Genomic DNA, 23690 nt, shown 5'->3' on the forward strand with positions numbered 1-23690 from the left:
CCACAGCAGGTTGTCTCTATCCCTGTCATGTAAGAGAAGCCAGGATTTGATAAAGTGATAGCCCATTGTCACGTCCCATGGGCCAGTTTATGAGGCCACCATTTAGCCAAGGATGTGCCAGACTGGGCTATTTATGACTTCAATTAGCACAGTAGAAAACCTGTGAGAGCACAGGGAAAATGCACAGTAATGATGTATAGCTGTGATGAAAGAGACATAGCTTGATGTGGATGAAAATGTGCAGAGATTTTTGCTGAATTCGAACAGCACTCATAAAATTTTATTTCAAATATCTCAAATTTCCCGCCCCTTGTGTTTAAATATTTTGGCTTTCTATTTCTGTCTTTCCAATAATAGTGTTATTGCCAGTGGTTCTCAACTGCTCAGTTCTGACCCAAAAATGTGTTGCAGGTCTGTTCTGATTACCTATTTTTTACCTGAGTAAAAAATAATGCAAATAATAAAATGCAATTAACCATATAACTAAGCATACAGTAGTTATGTTTCCAAATAAACAGGTTGTAAGCCTTTAAAAGGGATAGTTCACCAAAACATTAAAATTCTGTCGTTATGTACTCACCCTCATGTTGTTCCAAACCTTGTTTTTTTTCTTCTGTTGAACATAAAAGAGGTTATTGTAAAGAATGTGGTTAAATACCTTGTATATTGAATGTATACTGTACCTTTTGTTATGGACATCAAAGACTTCTCATTCCATTGTGCCTCAAATAAATCTTTCACAGCTAGTCATATTAGGCAGATGCAAACATGGACAGGTTACATGACAGACTCGATTACTTTAAATTCGTTCACTTGCAAATGGTGAACATGATTTGTGTTGACCACTGTGTGGTTTGTGCAGGACATTTTTATCTAGTGAGAGCATGAAACCATTAAAATTAAATTTTGTATGCTAATTTTGGCATTGTATTGGGTCGCCGCTTGATGTCCAATAAAAAATCTGGGTCTTGAAGCGAAACCAGTTCAGGCTCTGTTTAACATTTGTCACATACATAAATTCATTCCACAGGATACTGCAGATTTTTCCCCACAATCAGCAGAGAACAAGGCAAAGATCAGCACAGATTCTGTGTAGGACTAGATGTAGCATAGCTTATCTACAATAAAAAGGAAGAGATATGAAGAAAGAAGTGGTGCAGGGTTACTGAGAATAGAAAGATGCTCATTTTTTATTTACCATCAAATATATTTCAAATGTGGAACAATGTTTCCGCATGGCTTACTGCCCTGAACCACCAACACAGAGGCAGACATGCTTTGGGTCATACATAATTGCATCTGTACCGTTTGAGTGGAGAAAGACAGCAAAAAGAAGGGACGTGCACGCCTCACAGATGGTGGGAGATCCCTGCTGGGTGCCTGTCAATGTCTGGACGTGACTCATTGCACTTGCTGCCCTCTGCTCTGTGATAGTCCACTTGTGTCTGTGCGGCTGACGTCTTGCTCATTCTGCACCACAGGAGTTCATGAGTGACAAGGACCAGGGCCAGGCCAGACTTAGTGCTGTCCTGACGTATGGAGAGCAGCTTAGTAGCGTGATGGCTGCCGACAGAGTGGAGGCCATCAGGACCAAAGCAAACGTAGCCAAAGATGACTGGAAGAGCCTGGTGGACAGCTTAAAGCGAAGAGAGATGGCCTTGCAGGTAGAGATGAGTGATTTTATTTGATGTATTTAAAATTATTTTAATATTCTATTGACTTTACATAAAAAGTACTACATCACTAGTATTTAACACTGTATCCATCCATGTGTGACACTAGCTTTTTTAATAAAAATATCTTTGTATATTACTATTTTATTTTATTTTATTTTATTTTAATATAATCCTGTTTACATAGTGTTTAACACTGTATCCATCCATGTGTGCAAGCCTTTTTAATAAAAATATCTTTGTATATTACTATTTTATTTTATTTTATTTTATTTTAATATAATCCTGTTTACATAGTGTTTAACACTGTATCCATCCATGTGTGCAAGCCTTTTTAATAAAAATATCTTTGCATATTACTGTTTTATTTTATTTTATCACTGTACATCAAAAAATACTATTACTAATACTATAGTATTCTAACAGGCGTGAGACTGTCTCTTCACATTTGTTTTTAATAAGTAAAAACCACATACAGCCTGAGGTACATGTGTGATGTGAAAATGTGCTCTCAGGTCTTGCAGTCTCAGATGCAGGACTTTGAGGCAAGTGTGGAGCCTCTGCAAGACTGGCTGAACAGGACAGAGATCAGTGTACAGGAGAGCAGCGCTCGCCTCCATGACCTACCTGCCAAGAGACTAGAGCTCTCCAAACTTCAGGTACACCCAGTCAGTCATATTGAATTCATAATTATTCATTAGAGCTTTGCTCTACCCAAATGACTTCAATCACTACTATTGAGATTCCAGTCCTCACTTACTGTACCTTGGAAATCTGTGTAATGTAATTCATTGACAGGAGAACATTTGATTTATGATCAATAGATTATGCATTAAACATTTGGACATTATAAAAAATACATTTTTCTTCTTTTCATGTCTTTTTAACACTACTAGCTACTTGAACATGTAATTAAATGATCAGATGAAATCAACTAACTGTGTCAGTGTATTTTGCAGTACTTAAGCTCAATTAAGTGAGTAAAACAGAATCTGCTGGAGATAACGAAATAAACCCTGTCTGTCAAGGATGATTCTGCTGAGTCGAGCTTTTAGCCACTTTTGAGGATTAGGCTGACATGCAATTAATTTTTCGCTCTACAAATGCACTCAAAGAACAAAACCTCAATGTACAACCTCATAATAATATGAGGTTGAAAAGATAAACATTTCTATTTTTGCCTTATCACGAGATCTTTCATCTCTATTTTTGTATTGCTTTGTCGCCTGCTGGGTGCTTTTGTCTGCTCCGTTGGCAATTACATTTCCAACAGTGTATCTGTACAGTGTGTAGACGTCCTCTGAGTGATTATCCATCCCCTCCCATCTCCCCTTCCCCTGCTTTTACCCACTTTCCCTCTTAATCCCTTTATCCCCAGAGTGCACCCAACATGATAGACTCTATTATCATGAACTGTGTCTGCCTAACTGACAATTTCACAGTCTGTTTTTTTTTCCATCTAAAGAAAAGAAGCAAGAAATTTGCTTGTGGTGGTCTTTTGTGCCCTGCTGTATTAAGTGTGTTTAGTAAAAGTTGTTTTGGGGTTTGGAGAATCTGGCCTGTCCATCTCATTGGATGTGTCCAAAAGCTCATGTTTGTTTTTAGTGTGGTCTTCCATTGCATGACCGTTCATCGTCATTCTTCTGTAACCCCTGCTTGCCTTTTGACCCCTGATTGCACCCCCTCAGACGTTGCTGGAGGAGATGAGCTCCAGAGAGTCTGAACTGGCAGGGCTGAGAAGGCGAGCACACGGGCTCTGGGATGGTCAGGGTGCTGGGAAGAGCTTTGTGCATCGCGTCTGCCAGCTAGCTGCATGCTACTTGGCCCTGAGCAACCTGATTAAGGTAACCTCCTTTACCTGTCTGTTTACCTCATCAGTCTTGTGCTTTCTTGTCCATTATTACCACTGACTGTGATTGATAATGAGCTCAATATCAATGCCCTGTTTGGTTCTATTAGTAGATTTACTATATGCTTTCAAGTTTTTATTGTTTATTTAACTCCTAGTTACAAGTCAAGCCAATTCATGCGTCATACGATGCAGATTGTTTCAAAGTAGCTTTACAGTAATAAACAGGAAAGTAATAATTAATGATGAAAAAAGCTCTGCTCTAAAAGGACAACAGTGTTATTATTCAGCTTAAGTCAGTTCAGTGTTGATTCAGTTAAAAGAGTGAAGTTCATCAATTATGAAATGAGTTCAATCTAGCTATAAAGCAGCTCTGGAGAAAACAGTGATGTCATCATCCAGCTCAGTTCAGTGCGGTCAAATCAATAATATTACTGTCCCGAATTAAGCAAGCCAAAGGCGAGAGTGGCAAGGAACCCAAACTCCATCAGGTGACAGAAAAGAGAGAAAAAAAACCTTGGACAAAACCAGGCTCAGTCAGGGGACCTGTTCTCATCTGGCCAAATGAACAAACATGGTGCGATTTATGATAAAGTCAGATAAGGCTAGTAGGCTAGTTTGGAATCTGGGCACTCTGAGAGAGTATGATTTGACTGTCCACTTTCTGTAGTGTACATTTTTATTGATATGCTTTGAATTTTGGAGAGGGAGTCATTTATGCATTTCTGTTATCAGTAATTTGAATTCAATTAAGTTTTGTCTCCTTTCTCTGAGCTTTGTTTGATTGCTTACTTTATAGAAAAGCATGTTGTATACTGATTTATACAACAAGGGATGATTTATATAATGAGGGATGCACTGATATTAAAATTCGGACCGATACTGATATTAATTTTCATGTTATGGCCAAGGACTGATAAATTTCCAATATTCAAATTCTTTACTATTTTATCTAAATTTATTAAAAAATAAAACTACAATCAATCTTTTTGAATGTGAATTTAGACATCACAACATTATAATCTACAGTATGAAAATGCTATATACATTTTTAGATTTGCAAAATATTACATTGAACAGTGTTATTAAATTTTTAGTGTTTTTTAAAGATGTGAGCATTAGATCGGCAAAGGTAATCTAAAAAAAAATTTGCAGCACAATTAAATATCCAGCTAAGAAATCTCTAATATCTGCTGATAACCAATATTGCATCAATGTATTGTGCATTCCTAAATGTACTTATCACCTCATTTGTCCAGTCTTTCACTAGTCTTGGTTTCTCTCGCCCGCCTCCTGCAGGAGAAGGTGTCAAGGGTAGAACGAGTGGTGGGGGAGCATCAGCTATTTTCACAGGGCCTTCAGGAACTTCAGAACTGGGTTTCTGAGTCCCAACAGATACTCAAAACCTGCAGATGCCCCACATCTGACAAGAATGTGCTTATATCCAGAATGGGCCAGCTCGAGGTACATTGTCACTTATTATACATATATTCTAGTGCAGTTTTGCAGATGTTGCTAATTCTAAGGACAACCTTGGAATTATCGCTCTCATAATTTAGTTTGCATGTTTCATTTGTACATGTTTGGTAAGTAATAATATTTCTGATTGATTCCAGGCTTTACTGACAGCTTGTCAGGGGAGAGAAATCCAGCTGAAGATGCTCATCACCAGAGGGGAATCTGTACAGAGGAACACATCAGCTGAGGGAGTACCAGTGGTTCGCAAGCAAATTCAGGACCTCAAAGACTCCTGGGAATCACTCTTATCAACATCCATACAGTGCAAAAGGTCCGAGAGCTTTCTCTCCATCAGTCTGTGTATATTTATCCTCTGTTATACCTCAAGTCAGGGCTGTTGTACCTCAAGTATTTCATGAGGTATTTGCTCTTCAGATGTCTGTGTGGAAGTAGTAGATGTCTTGTTTCTGTTTTTCATTTACAGCCAGCTGGAAGGTTCCTTGTCACACTGGACCAGTTACCAAGAGGATGTCAGTCAGTTTGAGTGCTGGATGGAGCGCGTAGAAGAGAGCCTTGGAAACTCAGACAAACACTATGCTGAAATGAGGGACAAGACAGCCAATCTAGGCCGTGCCAAGGCAAGTTGATACTTTTCATAGGATTTATTTAGTTCAGAGAATTACAATACTTTGGCTATATTACAATATACTATAATAAAATATAATATATACTGGATTTATTAATTAGGTAAAAGTTGTATATTCTTACAGTTATATCAGAAATTGTAAAGTCAAAATATTAATTGCTTTGTTCTGTTACAGCTTCTCTATGAGGAAGTTCTTAGCCACTCTAGCCCTTTAGAGACCATTGCTACCAAGGGTTCCAACATGACTGAACATACAGCCACTCAACAGGAGATCCAGAAACTCAGTGAGAGATATACAACCGTCAAAGATAAAGCCAAGGTATGAACGTCAAACTGTAGACCGTAGACTAGTGAGTCCATTTAATTGTGGTTATAGCACAACAGTAAAGTTCTGCAAGTAAAAATCCCATTCATTTTCTACATAGAGAAAAATATTTTTTTACAAAAACATCTAAATCTTTTTAAGACAAGAGTTCTGACGTTGCTGAGCAATGATATATGTGTCTGTAGAAGCCATAATTAAAATAATCAGCTTAATAAAAAAAAAAAAGTTTTAATAGCCAAATTCCCAGTGAAGTGCTACATCATCTATTACCCTGAAAAGATATTTCAACAATCAGAGAAGTTGTTGTTACCATGGAAACAGAATTTGAGGCCAAAGAGCTGAGCATTGACCTCCCACTCGAGTGAAGCATTGCAATGCACATTAACTATATATGTGAACTATATTATTGTCTCAATTTAGTCCAGATGATGATGATGAAGACGAGTCCAAAGTGGTTCCATTGAACAAAAGGTTTATTAATAAAACAAACTCAGGTAATCCACATTGAATAAGACAAAGTAACAGCGTGCAAACCACGACAATACCCGACATTGAATTGAACACAAGGAGGAACTTAAATACACAAAGATAACGAACTAAATGACGAACGGGTATATTGATGGCATGAGTGTCAATATGAGGAGTGGGAAACTACAAAAAATGGAACAGGGAACTGTAGAGAAATAAACTAAAAGTACATGAAGATGAAACAGAACATGACAATTATATATGAACTATATATAAATATTTTCCAATAAACTTAAAATATAATTGTTTAAAATTGTACCCTCATTGTTTCTTATTCACTTATATAATTCACAATATTTCATGATAGTAATTTTCTTATTAAAGACATTAAGCACACAAGTCTTTTTCCAATTTTCATATCCTTTTCTTACTCAAATCCAAGTTTGTAACGTGTGATTTTGGATCTAGTTTTTGTGGTCTGTGACTCAAAACCCTTTATTGAATTTTTTTTTAATTTCAAAGGAGTCAATTAATGGAAAAAATACATCCAGAAACCAAGCAGATAAAAAAGGGTTGCACTCTGTTATGCTTCTTTTGGAGTAACCTTTTAAATAATATACTCTACTGGTGTTTCAGGCTGCTGTCAGTAAGGCTGAAGAATTGGTTCTTCTCCATCAAGAGTATCAGCGAGGGCTGCACATGTTTGAAGACTGGCTAGAGCAAGAGCAGAGCAGTTTGGCCCTCCTCTCACCCCTAGATGAAGATGTAAATGCTCTGGAGAACACATTAAAAGAACTACAGGTTATTATAACTTGATATTTTCTGAATTTAATATTGTAGGCAAAAATATTCAGCACTACCTAATCTTTAACTTTCATTCTTTCTGTCTAACAACATTACCAGATGCTCCAGTCTCATTGCCCTAAGGGACATAACTTGCTCAGTTCAGTCCTTGCCAGTCGGGAAAGAGTCATTCCTTGGGGTGCCCCTCAAATTGAGGATCGGGCCCTGGAAACAGCACAGACAGAATGGCAGGGGTACCAAGACCGCCTTGGGGAGACCAAAGTCCAGGTTGAGCAGGCCCTCACAAGAGTTCAGCAACTAGAAGGTTTATTCCAAAGCTTAGACCAGTGGCTGGTTGACATTGAGCTCAAAGTTAAGGTGAGAAACCACCGTCGATCTGATGCCACTGCAAAGGAGGCCCAACTACAACACCTGAAGGTACGTTGTATTATAATTATACCTGATGAATACAGAAATACTGCACTCTGGTTTCATGCACCGTATACTGTTGACATTTTCCTTTCATTCCCTCTTTTCAGCGGTGGCAGACTGAGGCTGCTCACCGTCAGGCGGAGGTGGAAGGTCTAAGTGCTCTTGCACAGCAAGTCGTAGAGAATGCTCATGTCAGTGGTCGGATCAGTACCAGGGTTACCCAGCTCACTGCTCGCTACCATGCCTTGCTCCTACAGATACAGGCAAGTCACCCTTATATATTAACAATTCTTATGTACTTGATGATTATTATGCAGTTATGGAGCATCATGTGAATCATGTGCAAAAGACAACAGACAGACATGAAGTCTTATGATCTGGCCACCCTATTTCCCATGGATTGAATAATATCCCACTAATTATTCCACTGGTTTACACTGGGATCTTTCTCTCTCCCAGTGTTGTTCTTGTTAAACTAAAACTATTAAAAAAAATTTTTGGTGATAAAATAAAATAAAATAAAACAATAACTTGTAAACTAATAATTCAACAAATAATAATAATAATAAATAATAAAATGCTAAAAATGACAAATGTATATAAAATCACTAAAACAAACTAAGTAAACAAAAGTAAAATGAAAACTGGGAAAATATAAAAATATAAGCTAATTCAAAATATTAATAAATACTCTAATAGTATATAAATAATACTAAAATAACTCTCTCCTGAACTTTTTTTTCATCTGGGCATTTTAAAACTATATTTGCTCCCCTTTTCTTCCCTTCTAATAATTAAAATTATTGCAATTATTTATTATTATTATTGTTATTATTTTTAAATGATGTTCACTTAAACAGAAACACAGTAATACTAATAATTGAACCAAATTGAAAAATAAATTTAAAATAAATTCCAATAATAATAATTATTTTTATTTTTATTTATTATTATTAAATTATTGTTTTTAAAATTCAGTAGCCTAATGGAAAAAATTTATTCAGTTAAATATGAATTTGTACTTCATATTCGGTCTCTACAATTATGTTTCTTTTAGTAGAACCTGGCGTCACTGGCTCACCTCTCACTTTGCTGTCAGAGCACACTGATGAGTCTAATCTCTCAGCCGTCTAAACATTGGAAGCTATCCAGCCTGGTAAACCAGCTCCTGTGACCCTCTGTGATGGCAAAAAAAAAAAAAAAAAAAAACCTACACGCTGGAAAAATCAATGTCTCGCCCACATTGAGACCTTAGCTTGTAATTAAACAATATTGGATCCAATCTTGCCCATCAATTGGTGATCCTGCTTCTGTGGCAGCAGCAGAATTGTTTTTAACACTTGCTGTAACACCTCTCCTTCCTGCCCACTTCTCTCTAACATGCACACACACCCTGGCTGCGACACTGAAGAGAGCGTGTAATTATTCTGTGAGAAACAACAGGCCGGCACATGCACTGCAGTCAAGAGCTATTACATCTCTGCAGATAGGTGTGCGCGCAGCACAGCGCAAAAGCGTTAATTGGTGCCACGTGCATGAGGGATCTGAATGTCAAGAGAAGAATGCGGCAAAATAGCTTAGCCTCAAGCCCCCAGCAGTGAATGCTAGCGAGTATGCGGCATTAGATCAATCAAAACCCTTCATGCTGATGAGACAGAATTGCAAGCATTCTTGACAATGAGCCTTTTGATTCATCCTTCCGTCATTTAGGAGACCCTCAAACAGCTCCAGGAAGAGATGCAGAACATCACAGAGGCTCAAAATGCCCTCAGGACCTTCTCTGATTGGCTGAGCGCAGCAAGGAAGAATTTTAAAATCGTTACCGAAAGGACAGAGGCTCTCGATCGCATTACAATGGAAAAAAAGATGAAGAGGCTAGAGGTATGGCATAGTGAAAACACCAACATGAGCATGTTCATATATATATATATATATATATATATATATATATATATATCAAATTTTATTTCTGTAAATAAAGATAAACACTTAAAATTGAAGGAACAGATAAAACTGTCAACCCTTTTTATTCGGTGGTTTAACAGCTATTGATTTGGCCTGATAAATTGCACAGAAGCACACCACAGACTAGGACTCTCAGTGGGCCTGGCACAGTTTTGCACTCATATTTGAGATCACAAGAGTCAATCTGTGTGTATGTGTGTGCACATGTACAAGTCTCTTTGTCATCTTAAGGATATGATCAATATGTCTACTACACAAAGCAAAAGAAAGCTTTAGTGCGATCGCACTCTACGTGCACGCACACACACACACACACACACACACACACACACACACACACACACACACACACACACACACACACACACAGCCACTTCACACACACACACACAGCCACTTCACACACTCCCCCACTGTGATAGCTGAGATGAAGGAGCGGTCTGTCTGTGGAACCTGCTGGCACAGACTGTGTAATTGATGCAATGCCATTGCAGCTTCAACATCACATTACAATCTCTTCCTTCTCACACAAGTATACATATCTATACAACTCATTCGGTTTGTTTAATCCACGTCAAGATCAATGGTGCAACACAGACGCTAATAGCAAATTGACATGGAGAAACTGTCTGTGTTGTGTACTATGTAAACCCACTCCATTAAACGACAGCGGTATAGACGCATGTATTTGTGAATTAATAAACAGCCAATTAAGTGTATGCTTCTTTGGCCAGATCATATTTCTTGGCCCAATTATCCTTGCGTCCTACATCTCTCTGCATCACTAACTTCTCATTTCCTTATTTGTGTGTGGAGATCATCATTAAAACACTGGGGCTCCTTTCCCTGTCAGTACCGCAGCAGTAGCTCCAGATCCTGCTGGACAGCCAGGGGCCTCTCATGTACTGCTCTTTTTAGAGACAACAGGCTGATATCATATAGAGAAGCTTCCCGCTTAAAGGTAAAGGAGTAGGAGGGGTTGAGTGCGGTCGTTGCCGGGGAAACCCCTCTGCGACAGGCCCATTTAAGGCCTGGGTAATTGGGTCTTCCTCTCATATCTCTGTCCGGGGTCTCACCGGGTCTCCGCACACAGGTGTCAGGAGCCCGACAGGCTTCAAAGTACCCATCAGAAAAGTCCACTTCAGAGGAGCGCTGAAGCTCTACATGAATACAGGGATCAGAAGCTGTCAGGAACAGGAAATACTGTACATGTCTTGGTTGCACACTGGGGAAGGCATAAATATCTTTCCTGTGGCTCATTAAATTATTGATTTTTGTTTGTTTGTTATTGTCGTTCTTTTTGTACCCTTTCATTTGTTGTTTAAAAGATTCTCTCACCCCGCAGTCTCTACAGGGGGAGATGGATCAAGGTCACAGCTTGCTTAAAACACTTCGAGAGACAACGGAGCAGGCCGTTTCCTTCTTGGATGACCCTGGAGCATCCAGGCTAGAGAGGGAAGTGCAAACGGGGCGATCACAGCTCGAAGAGCTTATTCTGGGGCTACGGGAGGAGCATGCAACCCTGGAAAGGAGCATTGTGCTCTACAAAGATTTCCAAGAACGGTACAAGGGCCAAATGCAGTGGCTTAGGGAGACTCGAGCTCTGCTCAGCTCCACTGTTGAACCTAAAGCAGAACTGTACCAGAGAAAAGCCCAGCTGGCCAAGTACAAGGTGGGTGAATTGTTTTACAGTCTTTAACCAATATGAAATGTGTAGTTGTGACTAGCTCCATCAACAAAAGTGATAGTTCCCCCCTGTGTCATTTTTAAAATCTACCTGCAGCATTGTCAATGAATAATGCAGTCATTTTTTATTTATAATCATAAATCATAATTTTTATTTTTGAACACATTTTTATATATATATATATATATATACAAACACATTTGATTGAAAATACAATTAATAGTATATTGAAGTATATTGAAATAGAAAATATTTATTTTAAATTGTAATAATATTTCATAATATTACAATTTAAAATAAATATTTTCTATTTCAATATACTTTAAAATTGTATTTATTCCTGTGGTGGCAAAGCTGAATTTTCAGTATCATTACTCCAGTTTTCAGTGCCACTTGACCCTGCAGAAATCATTCTAATATGCTGATTTGTGCTCAGGAAACATTTACTATCATTATCAATGTTGAAAACTGGTGTGCCGCTTAATATTTTTGTGGATTCTGTGATCATTTTTTTCATTCATTCTTTGATAAATAGAAAGCTCAAAAGAAAAGCATTTATTTGAAATAGGAATATTTTGTTACAATGCAAAAGTCCGTTTTAATCAATTTAATGCGTCTTTGCTGAATAAAAGTATTAAAATCTGACCCCACAGACTGCGCACTGTATATCTCTATCTCTGTATCTGTATTCATTGTTCTGTTGTGTCCAGGCTGTGGAGCTTTCGTTGGTATCCCGTGATTCTGCCGTGAGCTTTGTGCTAGAGAAAGGAGAAGGACTGCTGACCCTCCTTCACTCCCCTTCCATCACAGACAACATGACCAGACTACAGGCAGACTACAAGGAGCTGTGTGGCTCAGCAAGGGTGAGCTCATAATGACTACAAAATACTACAATCATTTAAATGCAACATAACATGGAAAATGTAATGATTTCAGGGCATTCCTTTCAAAACCTACCAGATTTACATATCAATACTTGTTTTCAGCAATTCAGAAGGACAACAGTCATTCATATAGAATCATTTTAAACTAAATTGTAAATTAAACAAATGCTACTAAATGTAGATTATTTCCCCTTTAATCATTGGAATATATATTTGGAGATTTAATGTGCTATTTCCTCAAAGATTGCATCCATTAACCCTGCAATCAGTGCCATGAATACTCACTTTCAAATAATTCATCTCATGCTTGCAGCTGTCAGAAGCTCTTTATTGTGCAAGAGGGTTTCCAGCTGTGTGTTTATTTAGGTGCTTTAATTTGAGTGCTTACTAATGTCTTGATAATTCCTGTGATTTAAATGTATTTCCTTAGACCCATGTTCACAGATTGGAGGGCCAGGTGAAGAAACAGGAAGCTTACCACAAAGATCTACAGGAAATTGAGCGTTGGCTGTTGCAGATGTCCAGCAGGATGGTGACTCCTGACCCGTCATCAAGCGGTGGCCTGGAAGCTGCCACTCAGCAGTTAGCCAGACACAAGGTGACAAATCATAAATCTTCACAGAAAAGCAAAAGCCCTTAAACAACCAGTCAAACATCTGCACGTTGTTTACCAACATATAGAATAGTTATTATAATGTAAAACGAAATCATAACATCAAGTTCCTGCTAATACCATTTTTTCAAGAATATTTAAAGCTACTACTTAGAGAATATTTTGTGTTAAATTTATGTCTCATCTCAGGCTATTATGGAGGAGATAGCAGGTTTTGAGGAGCGTTTGGCTACGTTAAAGGAAAAGGGAGAGGATCTGTTGTCCGGCTGCAGTGAGCGCCTCCAGGCACGGCTTCGCCAGCAAATTCAGAACCACCAGCAGGGAGCAAGAGACAGCTACTCTGCCATCTGCAGCACTGCCCAGCGTGTGAGTTTACTTGGCCACAAACAAATACAAGACCAGCATTGTGCCGATGTTTACTGTGCATTGAGACTATAAAGACCCACAGTTTCTATAGGTTGGAGTGCAATTATGTGTCTTTTAGTGATGCTGGCCATCACTAAAAGACACATAATTCTACTCCAACCTATAGGAACTGTGGGTCTTTATATAACGTCATAAGTACACTGGTGCAATGGTATTGTCCTGTAAATGTGCCTGCAAACATCAACTAGTTGTTTAAAAGCAGCCGATTATGTCTTGTCAATGACGCAAAAGTCAAAATGGGGTGGAAAAAGGTGTTGGACAGTTAAAAACTCAAATTTTAAACAAACTATGCAAACAGCATAAAAATGATTTATAAACAAATAATATATAGTAAGAAATTTCTGCAATTTTTGCAATGATTTCCGTTCATTGTGTTAGTGCCACTGTATTGTCCCTCTGCTCACATCAAAATACTGTTCCAGCAGCTAGCTCAAGCATGCCAACTTTCTGCCAGAACCTCTTGATTATTTTAATCCACCCTGCCTGGCTTCCTAGTTGCACAGGACCCACTAAAGTGCTGACAAAATCCTCCTCTCAGTGTACTTGTCTTTTAAATCAGATTAAACAACCCTTACCAGGCAGTCAATAAACCAGGGATGTCTGGCAATGAAATGTGCTTGACATTTTGACTTCTGCATGCCAGTGTCATTACAAGTAGACACATCAGGAGGCACTAAGAAATCATTTCTCCATGAAAGCGTATCATTAAAGCCCACGGCAATGAAAGTGAGCACATACCCCCTTTGCAAATCACCATTTCCCCCCTACTCCAGCTCTTGCAGTATCCCACCAAAAGCTGCCACCTGCTTTCCTCTAAGAACCCTAATCACACACACCCCTAATATGGCAACCACTCTCTGCCATCTGACACATTGCCTGCTCAGTCACTCTCTGAGCAAACCACCCAGTCTATTAATACCTCGGCCCCTTCCCCGTGCCAGTTTTATTTAGCCCATCAAGTCCAATTCCGTCAAAACAAGCCGAGGCATTGATAAAACCCTTCCCTTCTGGTTGGCTAGTTTATACCCCGTACCATTTTGTGCCAACCTTGCCAGAACAATGCCATCCGGTAAATCCTGCCACCTGGCAATCTGGTCAATGAGTCCCATAGTCTGCATGTACTCTGCCAACTCCTGTCGTCTGCCAAAGCAAGCCTGTCGTTGCCTGCCCCCCGCGAGGACTTGTGAATTAAGAATGTCAATCAGCGTCAGCTTTTCTGCTCATGGGATTAGGGATGCCAGAGCATTCAACACCTGTCAAATGGACTTTACTTTATGTTGACCCGATTTAGCATGGTTAACTGTATGCCTCACCCATGTCATTCTCCGTTTTTCTCCTCAAATATGTCAGAGTCATGCTGTTCCTGTTTTATGCAGCTAAGGATTACTTTAAATACCCTTTGATGTCCATAATTTAAATGCTTTGTTATGAATTGGCTCGGTTCTGACCCCTATAGAGATGGTATTGTTTAGATTTTAGCCAATTACTTTTGGCCGCTAAAAGCCAAACTTGAAGCAAAACTCTTCTGTCTGTTTGTGCAGGTGTATCAGAGTCTGGATCGGGAACTGCAGAAGCACGTAAGTCTGCGGGATACGTTGCAACAGTGTCAAAGATGGGTTTCAAATGTACAAGAGGAGATACAGCTTCCTGCACATGCACCACTCTGCCTACAGGAGGCGCTAGCACAGGTATAGGTTTTTATGTTGTTGTGTGTATCTACACAAAAGTGGCTTTACTGCACAGTTAAGTTGCAATGAGAAAGCCAGCGTCTATGTATAATCAACTCTACCTCATTTGGTTTTTGGGGGTCTCTTAAATGTCTCATTAGATGAAGCAGGATCGAACTCTGCAGGAGCAGGCTAGTACCTATTTGCAGCTGGTGTGCTCTACCTGTGATCTTTCTGATGAGAAAGTACGAGAGACGGCTGCTGAAATACAGCAGGTCAAACTTCAGGTGAGTGACTCGTATAAATACATTAAAGTTTCTAATGTTCTAACTTCAGATTTTAGTTGTTTCTTCTTCTATGGGCACTTTTTTTTACAGAACCCTTAAAGGGATATGGTGATTGGAGAAAGAAATTATATCTCAATGCGTTTGCATTCACTTTTACATTCCCCAGAGAAACTCTGTATTTGTTTTATTATAAAAAAAATATATATGTAAAAAGGCCATTCAATGCTTTCATAATTTATTTTGCTTTTCAAACAATGTGTGTGTTGGTTTTTATAGTTTTTCACTTTCCATCATAAACATTGGATTTGGTTAGAAAATGTTTAGAGATGTTTTCTGCCTAATACAGATTGAGGAGAGGATGCTGGAATCTCAAGAACTAACAGAAAACTGGACAGAGATCAAGGACTTGCATTCCAAACTTGAATGTCATCTTCGTGAGGCTGAACAACTCCTCCAGAGCATGTTGAGGAGGCCAGCTGAGCTCGAGCCAAAGGTTGCTCAGAACCAGCTGGACCAGGCTCAGGTAAGTGACAGCTTTGTTTCCAGATGAAATCCATTTGAACACCGCAAAATGATTACCCATTTTTATGAAACAAGGGTTATATGAGATTTTACTGAAACACTACTGCAAATTTTATATTACATTAATACCTTATGCACAAGTTTTGTATGATATCTATCAGTTAATCATATACAGTCTATTATGTAGTGCTGAAAGCTCTGGTGATCTTTGGCCTCTGTTACATTTCCTGGCAGGAAGCTTCATTCATTAATAAAGATTTCTCCCCAGATTACTTGTCTGGGTGTAATTATGGATGTGTGAATTGATTTGTCAGTGCCTGTAATAACAGCGTCCAGGCAGACCCCTTCATTGTGTATGAAAAATAGCACATATTACCATCTCTGGATGTGCTGAGAATTGTCAACAATAGATTGAATGAAAACCCCAATTACCTCAAAGCTCACTCTCCGCCAGTGACAGAGGGCGTCATCCAGAGCTGTCCATTTGGCAGGATATCAAATAAAGACAGGCAGCATTTATTAATAATACCCCATATTTCATGCCACAAAGGACTTTATCCAGGAGATGCGCGCCAGGCAGGTTGAGCTGACCCAGCTGAGAGAAAGCATTAATAGGCTAACGGCTGGTCAGGAGTCCCCCGAGCTTATGGAAGTTGGGCGCCTGCGCTGTGCTTGGCTGGATCTGGGCAGACAAGCTGCACAGCTGCTGGAACAGAAAGAGGAGGATCTACAGAGAAGCGGGGACTATCATGACTGCATTTGTATGGTGGAGGAGTTGTTTGACCAGCTGTCCAAGAAATGGGATCAATTGGCCAGGCATGCAACATTCCCTTTCAGATTTTGTACAACGTACTCATGTTTGATAGTTACCATGTGTTGTTCTTCAGATATCATTCTTCTCTTTGTTTACAAAAATACTGAATCTTTTCTAGGGGAGATATTGAGAGCACAGCTGAGTGTCTGGATGCCTTAAAGAAGTTGTCCACAGACTTGCAGGACCAGAGATGTGTGCTCGATGATCTGAGAAATAATAGGCACGGAATCCTGCCTCGTCTGAGCTTAGAAGACAGAGACCTGGTTAAAGAGCAGGTTGGTTACCTTGAGCAACGTTGGACCCAGGTGGAATCGCTTGTCCAGAAGAAAATCCAAGATTCAGCCCAAACACTGGAAGAATTGAGTCAAATTGAGGACCATTTGCGGGAGGCACAAGAATGGGCTGAGTTGCAGCAACCGTCTCTCTCTGAGGTTCTTAAGACCAGTCCCCCTCCAGATTTGGCCCAAAGCTTTCTGTTTGATCACTTGAGCTTTTGTGCAGAACTGGAGGCCAAGCAAAAGCTTCTGGCAGAGGTTGTGACAGATGCTAACAGCCTTTCCTCTCGCCTAGGACTTAATGAAAGGAGGAAACTGCAGACTTTGGTCCAGGAAGCACAGGCAAAAGTAGAATTGCTTGGAACTAAGGCAGCTCAATATCGTAAAAGCCTCAGTAAAGTATTTACAGAACGAACGCAGTTCCTACAAGCCCTTGACAGGGCAGCTGAATGGATCCGGAAGCAAGAGCAGAGGGCTCTTGCAGATGATCATGTGGCGCTCCTACCAAATGTTCTGCACAAGCAGGTGTCAACTTGTAAGAATTTTACTAGCAGTCTAAGAGCATATCAGGTGGAGCTCACGTCACTTTGGACACAGGGACGAGAATTAGTAAAGGATGCAACCGAGGAGGAAAAGAAGGTGACCCTTCAGAAGCTGGAGGAGTTGCAAGTCACCTTCGAAGCCTCCTTGCAAAAGAGCATGGAGCATCTGCAGAATCTAGAGAAAGCACTAGTCATACGGAAGTACTTTAAAGTGGACCTTGACAGGATCTCTGAGTGGCTAAAACAAGCAGAAGTAGCTACATTTCCAATTATTGACCTGAGCGGGAATGATGAAGACCTTCAGAACCAGTTGACCGAATACCAACAGCTTCTTGATCATGCTTCAGAGTATGAAAATCTTTTGCTTATTGTCCAAAGGGCAGGACAGGAGATTCTTCCCACTTTAAATGAGGTTGACCACTGCTACCTAGATGAGAAACTCAATGGCCTTCCACAACAGTACAATGACAAGCTGTTGTTGATTAGAGAGAAACGCGACAGGATCCAACAAGTGCTTTTGGAGCGCAGGGAGTTTGAGTCCCTCATTGATGTTACACGAAAAGCTTTGCAGGAACTTCAGGAGAAATGTGATTGTTTAGAGATGTCAGCCAACCAAAGTCTAGAAGAGGGGGAAAGATTGCACAACAATTATGAAGTTCTCCAGAAAGGTCTTGCAAATCTCTTTCAGGGAATGAAAGATCTTAGAGGTAAAACTCAGGATTTCCTTAGCATGGGTCAGCCATATGCTCCCAAAGTCACTGACCAGTTAGTTTATCTCCACGGCAGTCTTAACCAGCAGATAGAGTGTAGGATGAAAGAATTACAGAAAACATTGAAAATATTAAATGACCACCAAGCAGTTATCAAGAAAATGGACTATAGCATCATTACATTAAAGGAACAGCTTGACCAACTTGACTCAGTTGAGGAGGTAGATGCCACAGAGAGATTATCTACTCTATACAACCTATCAAAATGTCTTGAAGTGGTTAGTTCCTATCCAGAGGGTCTCAAAGCACAAACCGATGAGCACTTTGATTTAGAGACCCTTAAGACTCAGGTAATCTTCAGGGAGGAACAACTTCTTACTTTAAAGCAAAGGATTAATACACACATAGAAGAATGTGAGCGAGGTTTTTTAGGAAATAAGAATTATCAAACTGATATTAAAGTATCAATAGACTGGCTCAAGAGTATTAGGGATCAATTGAGATGTCCATTAATATTTGAAGAAGCAGAAATTGAGATTGTGCAGGAGGAGGTCAGATCACTGTCAGCACTTCAAGAAGAAATGAAATCTAGGTTTAGAGTATTAGAAGGTCTAACTAATGAAGAGAAAGAGAAGTGCATCAGTGACCAAAAGCCATTTCCAAAACTCTTTGAAACCAATTTGATGGATATTCCAAAGCTGAAGGATGATCTTCAACAAGCTTTTAACACTAAACAGGTAAGATTATATTAATTCCTGACAGTTAGCCTGTGTTTTCTGACTTTATGAAATACTGAAGGTGAGCTAAATGCTTCCTTAAACTGTTTATCCTCAGGTGGCCTTGCAGTCTGTTTTGTCCCTGCTCCAGAGATACCACCATTCCTTGCAATCCATCCAGAAGTGGTTTGAGGAAGCTGGTGCTCTACTTGAGCAGGCCCCACATAATGTAGACCTGGAGAAAATTTCAGACTGCCTCAAGGACTTAGAAAATATAACAGGCCGTGAACAAATTGTCAAGTGTACGAGGCAAGAAATGCAAGATCTAATCCCTCAAATGGGTGACTTTTTGAGCCCTACAGTATTTAAGCAAATCCAGCAGCATTGTGTGGAGTTTCATCACAAGGGCACAGAGGTCTTTGAGCAGCTAAAACAACGTAGAGACAACTTGGAACGGTAATGCTAATGAGGTTTTGGCATCTAAGTAGTTTTAAATATTGCACACAAGACCCAAACTTGCATTGCCTTATTCATATTAACATTATGATGAGTTACAGGCATTGATGTTTATACAGTTTATACTTTTTTAACAACTGAATTTGAAGTCACACACAATTTATTTGTTTGTTAGAAGCATAACTCAGTGGAGATCCTTCCAAGATGAAACAGATAAAGTTATCAGGCAGATGAATGAAGTTGAGAAGAGGATGACTGAGTTCACAACTGCCAGAGCAAACTCCGAGCAAGAAGCTGAAGACAAGCTTTGTTTATACCAGGTCGTGGCTATGCATTTCTTTCCTTGCCTAACTCCTTAAACATTGACTTTGATATGGGTGTTGCAGTTATTCTAAATATCTCCTATTGCTTCCATTTCTGTCTACAGAGAATTATGTTACAAGTTCAGGGTCTTGAAGACGCACTAAATGAACTGAAAGAAAAAGCAGCACAGTTTGATCAGCCTGCAATAAAAGACACTACCTCTCAGTCAGTCCATTCACTGAGCCAACGGTGGACTCGGTTGTACAGTGTTGCTAGAGCTCAGGTGAAAGCCCTCCAAGACTCTGCAGATAACTGGAGATGCACCAGAGAGAAGGTAAGGAAACTTCATGAGTAGATACTCACAATGTATTACACTAAGATGCTCTTTAAATTCAGAGAATGTAATCAAACTCATGCAATCAGTGCAAATCAGATACAAAATGCCATAAAATTATTGTTTGGTGCCAAAATAGCATATTTTTAAGTAAATAAACAAACATTATTTCCTATTAACTGTGGAAAAAGTCTAACCAATGATGCCATATGCATGAGTTATGATGAAGTAAAAGCAGTTATTCTGTAAGCAGTGAGCCCCTGTTGTGGATCTGAGATCAGACCAGAGCATCAGACGCCAACAGTGGCCTGGGAATGATGTAATGCTTGGCAATGATAGTCCATACAAAAATAGCCCAACATGGAAGTTGCCAACTCACCACTTCTCCCATAAATCTCTGCTGGAATCACAGTAATGTTAGCAGTACCTTGTCTTGTTTATTTTTGGCAGCACACACTAATTCTGTGTTGTTTCTTTGTGATCTAAGCTTGTTTCATTGTTCCGCTGAGGATATGACATCACTCAGTAAGAAAGAGTCATAGTTCTTGCAGAACTCTATGTAGCACAGAGAGAGAGGAGAGCTAAAAAACACAAAGAGCTGTTTTCATCTGTTTCATGACTTGTTCATTATTAAGAGTTCTTTAATGTCCTGATGGCTTCTCTTCTGTAAACGCAGTTGCTAATGTCTTAATCCCCTTCTGCAATGCAATACATTTATAATTTTTTTAGATTCAGTTAAAAGTGAAACAGTCATTAAGAATTAATGGAGTGTAATTTATCCCCAATTTTACATTTATTAAATGAAAGAAGAGGGTTCTGCAACTGCGTTTACAGAAGAGAAGCAATAAAATTAAATCTATATATATTAAATCTATATCTACATATTACATCTACATAGCTGAATGAATGTCCAAAATTTGTAACATTTCAATCTGAACATGAAGAAGTTTCTTTTTTCTTTTTTTTACAATAAAATAAATGCTATTGCATGATAGTAGCACTTATTAACAGGAGTAAAATTTGTAACCCATCCCACATCTCTCTATGTTTAGCTGGAGAAAATGCGAGCTGTCTGTGAGGACCTGCACAGTCGCATTCCTGACAGCATGGTGGAAAAAGCCTCCAGTATGGCAGCCCTACACAGTCTTCTTGAGTACCACGACTCCTTCAGTCGAGAGGTGGAGAGAGAGAGCAGCTCCCTGACCCTCATCAGACACCATGTGCTCAACCTGTTTCTCCATCCTCACGTCGCTGCACCCTCCACACCCAGCAAACACCAAAACCAAGAGAACCCTTGTCTGCTGGAGATTCAGAGCATTCAGGAGAAATATGACAAGTATGTCTGTCTGTCTGTTCGTCCAAGAAATTGTTGAATTTAAATGTTCAAGTTATCTATCAACTAAATTATATTAACTTTTCAGATCTGTCTGTCGTTTTATTGTTCCATCTGTCTTTCTGTGCTTGAGAGTATATATTAAATCCATCCAATTATTTAGCTTTGATATGACAGAGTTGAGACAACACTATTGCAGTTCCATGTCATGGAAACCGTTCCAGTAATTTTTGAAACATTTCCAACCCTACTTTTCTGTCATTCTGTCATTTGCATAATAAGTCTTTTCTGTTTCCTTTTTCTCCTTCAGTCTGTTGCAGCAGGTGTGTGCTAGCCGGCAGCAGGTGCAGGTGGAGCTGCTGGAAAGAGAGGAAGTGGTGAGGGAGTTGGGTCTGCTGAAAGGCTGGATTCAGGACACCCAGGGGCTGCTGCTGAGTCCCACCGCAGACCTGGATAACCTGCTCACTGACCTGGAGGTACTGCAGCGACACCATGCACAGTGGAGAGATGCATTCTAAGATCCCACAACCCGGTTTACTTTACTCATGATAAGTATGGTTTGTTTTTATGGTTTCTGCTAGACGGCTCACGGTGGCATGCAGTCTCATCGCCAGAGCCTTGAGCAGATTGCAGATCGTCAGCAGATGAAATATCAGGACCTCCATGCCACTCTTCCTTCTGAGATCAGCACCCAGCTGGCAGAGATCACACTGGCTCTGGGTTCTGCAGAAGATCAGGTACCTTAATTCATATTAGGAATTTCAAAAATACAGGTACCAAATTAATTGTGGTGCGAAATTTTCAAAGTTTGTAAATGTAAACATGCGAAACCAAATATTGGATTTGTCAAAATATAAAATCTGTGCATTAGACCTTATAATGAAGCCTAATTGATCAATAAAACCAGTAACTGGTACTGATTTTGACTACTGAAAGTTTAAGTAACATCTCTTTATCACTTAACTATTTTTTTCTCCTGTGCTCAGGTGCAGGCACGGGAAAGAGAGGTCCAACATAGCAGAGATATTAAAGAAGACTTTAACTCCAGACTTCAGGATATCTCAAAGAAAGTCAAACTCATCTCTTTGAAACTCAAGCAGAAGGCCATGGATGTTGAGGAGGCTAAAGAGGAAACAGAGGTACAGTATGAATACAGCACTGCATTGGAAGCTGTGGTACAGACTTGTCCTAATTACTGAAGTGCACACTATAAATAATGACATGCGTGTACTCCTCGCAACCTGATTTCTAAATATATCAGAATGAGTGCAGTTTACAACAAGGCATTTTAGTATTATTTATTAATTTTATATTTACAGTATACATTTTAATTTAGTTTAAGTTTTAGTCATTTTATGGTTTTAAGTTTTTCATCTAATATTTGTACTTTATATTTGTATTTTAATTCTAAAAAATATTTTTAATACTTTTATTTTGTTAACAATAACAACACTGCAACAAGGCGGCATGCCATTTCTTACAACACTTTTTATCATTGCATATTAACGTTAAACAGTGTGTTTTTTTAACCTGCCATTTCTTTCTATTTTTTTTTTCTCTCTTAATCCAGACTCTATTTGAGGAGCTAGAGGAGTGTGGCCGTGCTCTGTCTGAGTTAGATGTGTCAGTGCAGGAGTTTGGAGAGCAGAACCCTCTCCTAGCCAAACAGCTGGGCTCCAGCCTGAGTAAACTGACCGAGCTTCATGCTCAGACCAGCAGACTGGCGGAGGGAAGGACCACATGTCTTCAGAAGGTCAGCTTTGGGGAAAAACCTGTTTGGAAACAGTCATTATTTTTGTGATTCTGTTTGTTGATGCTAGTGGCACAGAAATTACACACTTCATCTTTAAATTTGATAATTTTTTCTATAAAGTGTGTTCAACAAATCGGTCCTTTTCTCTATTTTAGGCAGAGAAGAACTTTGAAGAATTTAATGAAATGCTTACGCTAACTCTCAACTGGACAGAAAAAGCAGAGACGGTGGTCTCAGCCAACATGATGTGGAGTCCAGCATCTCAGATGCAGGAGCAAATTAGAACCCATCAGGTTGTGACGCCCGCTTTATCCAGATCACAATTTCTCAGGATTTTCAGTAGCTGTTGGGGCAGAAATCTAATGATATTTTGTGAAATATCTCAATCAGGCCTTATTACAACAGTGGCAAGACCTCCAAGGAGAGTTTGAGGGTCTGGTGGAGAGGGTGGGTCTGCTGGATGAGGTGGTCCAGACAGATGCTCTCCACCAGCAGGTGGCAGATCTGAGCAGACATGCTGAAGAGCTGCAGCAGAGAGCCAAAACAAGACTCCTGACACTACAGGATGCAGCCAAGGTAATTCACAACAATACGTCACACACACTACATAAAAACTAATATACTGTAATGAGAACTTTGCAATGGGCTATGCATGTGCCCATTTGGGTTTGTAGTGTGCTGTGACTTGTCATGCTGAATGGAGTTTCAGTCTCAGTGTCTCGTATTCAGCTGTAAATAACTCTATTATTTATAATTAGTTTTAAATCCA

At 39.5% G+C, this 23690-nt stretch overlaps 1 protein-coding gene across 1 annotated transcript in view; it reads left to right on the top strand.

Moving 5' to 3' along the window:
- Positions 1–23690, top strand: part of syne1a (spectrin repeat containing, nuclear envelope 1a) — a gene marked incomplete at its 5' end in the record, with an annotated part of 117926 nt that overhangs the window by 48421 nt on the left and 45815 nt on the right. The window contains 30 exons of the mRNA XM_081379556.1: positions 1482–1664; positions 2189–2332; positions 3362–3517; positions 4822–4986; positions 5139–5311; positions 5465–5618; positions 5802–5945; positions 7056–7220; positions 7323–7640; positions 7742–7897; positions 9345–9515; positions 10945–11271; positions 11997–12149; positions 12601–12768; positions 12973–13149; positions 14751–14897; positions 15038–15163; positions 15510–15686; positions 16236–16501; positions 16618–18763; positions 18861–19198; positions 19374–19518; positions 19626–19835; positions 20888–21171; positions 21479–21644; positions 21750–21905; positions 22155–22307; positions 22739–22921; positions 23077–23214; positions 23312–23497. Of these exons, the coding sequence (XP_081235682.1) occupies positions 1482–1664; positions 2189–2332; positions 3362–3517; positions 4822–4986; positions 5139–5311; positions 5465–5618; positions 5802–5945; positions 7056–7220; positions 7323–7640; positions 7742–7897; positions 9345–9515; positions 10945–11271; positions 11997–12149; positions 12601–12768; positions 12973–13149; positions 14751–14897; positions 15038–15163; positions 15510–15686; positions 16236–16501; positions 16618–18763; positions 18861–19198; positions 19374–19518; positions 19626–19835; positions 20888–21171; positions 21479–21644; positions 21750–21905; positions 22155–22307; positions 22739–22921; positions 23077–23214; positions 23312–23497 (7575 nt within the window). The remainder of the gene's footprint in view (positions 1–1481; positions 1665–2188; positions 2333–3361; positions 3518–4821; positions 4987–5138; positions 5312–5464; positions 5619–5801; positions 5946–7055; positions 7221–7322; positions 7641–7741; positions 7898–9344; positions 9516–10944; positions 11272–11996; positions 12150–12600; positions 12769–12972; positions 13150–14750; positions 14898–15037; positions 15164–15509; positions 15687–16235; positions 16502–16617; positions 18764–18860; positions 19199–19373; positions 19519–19625; positions 19836–20887; positions 21172–21478; positions 21645–21749; positions 21906–22154; positions 22308–22738; positions 22922–23076; positions 23215–23311; positions 23498–23690) is intronic.

This window comes from Scardinius erythrophthalmus (genome assembly GCF_964197995.2).
Source record: "Scardinius erythrophthalmus genome assembly, chromosome: 11".
Taxonomy (NCBI): domain Eukaryota; kingdom Metazoa; phylum Chordata; class Actinopteri; order Cypriniformes; family Leuciscidae; genus Scardinius; species Scardinius erythrophthalmus.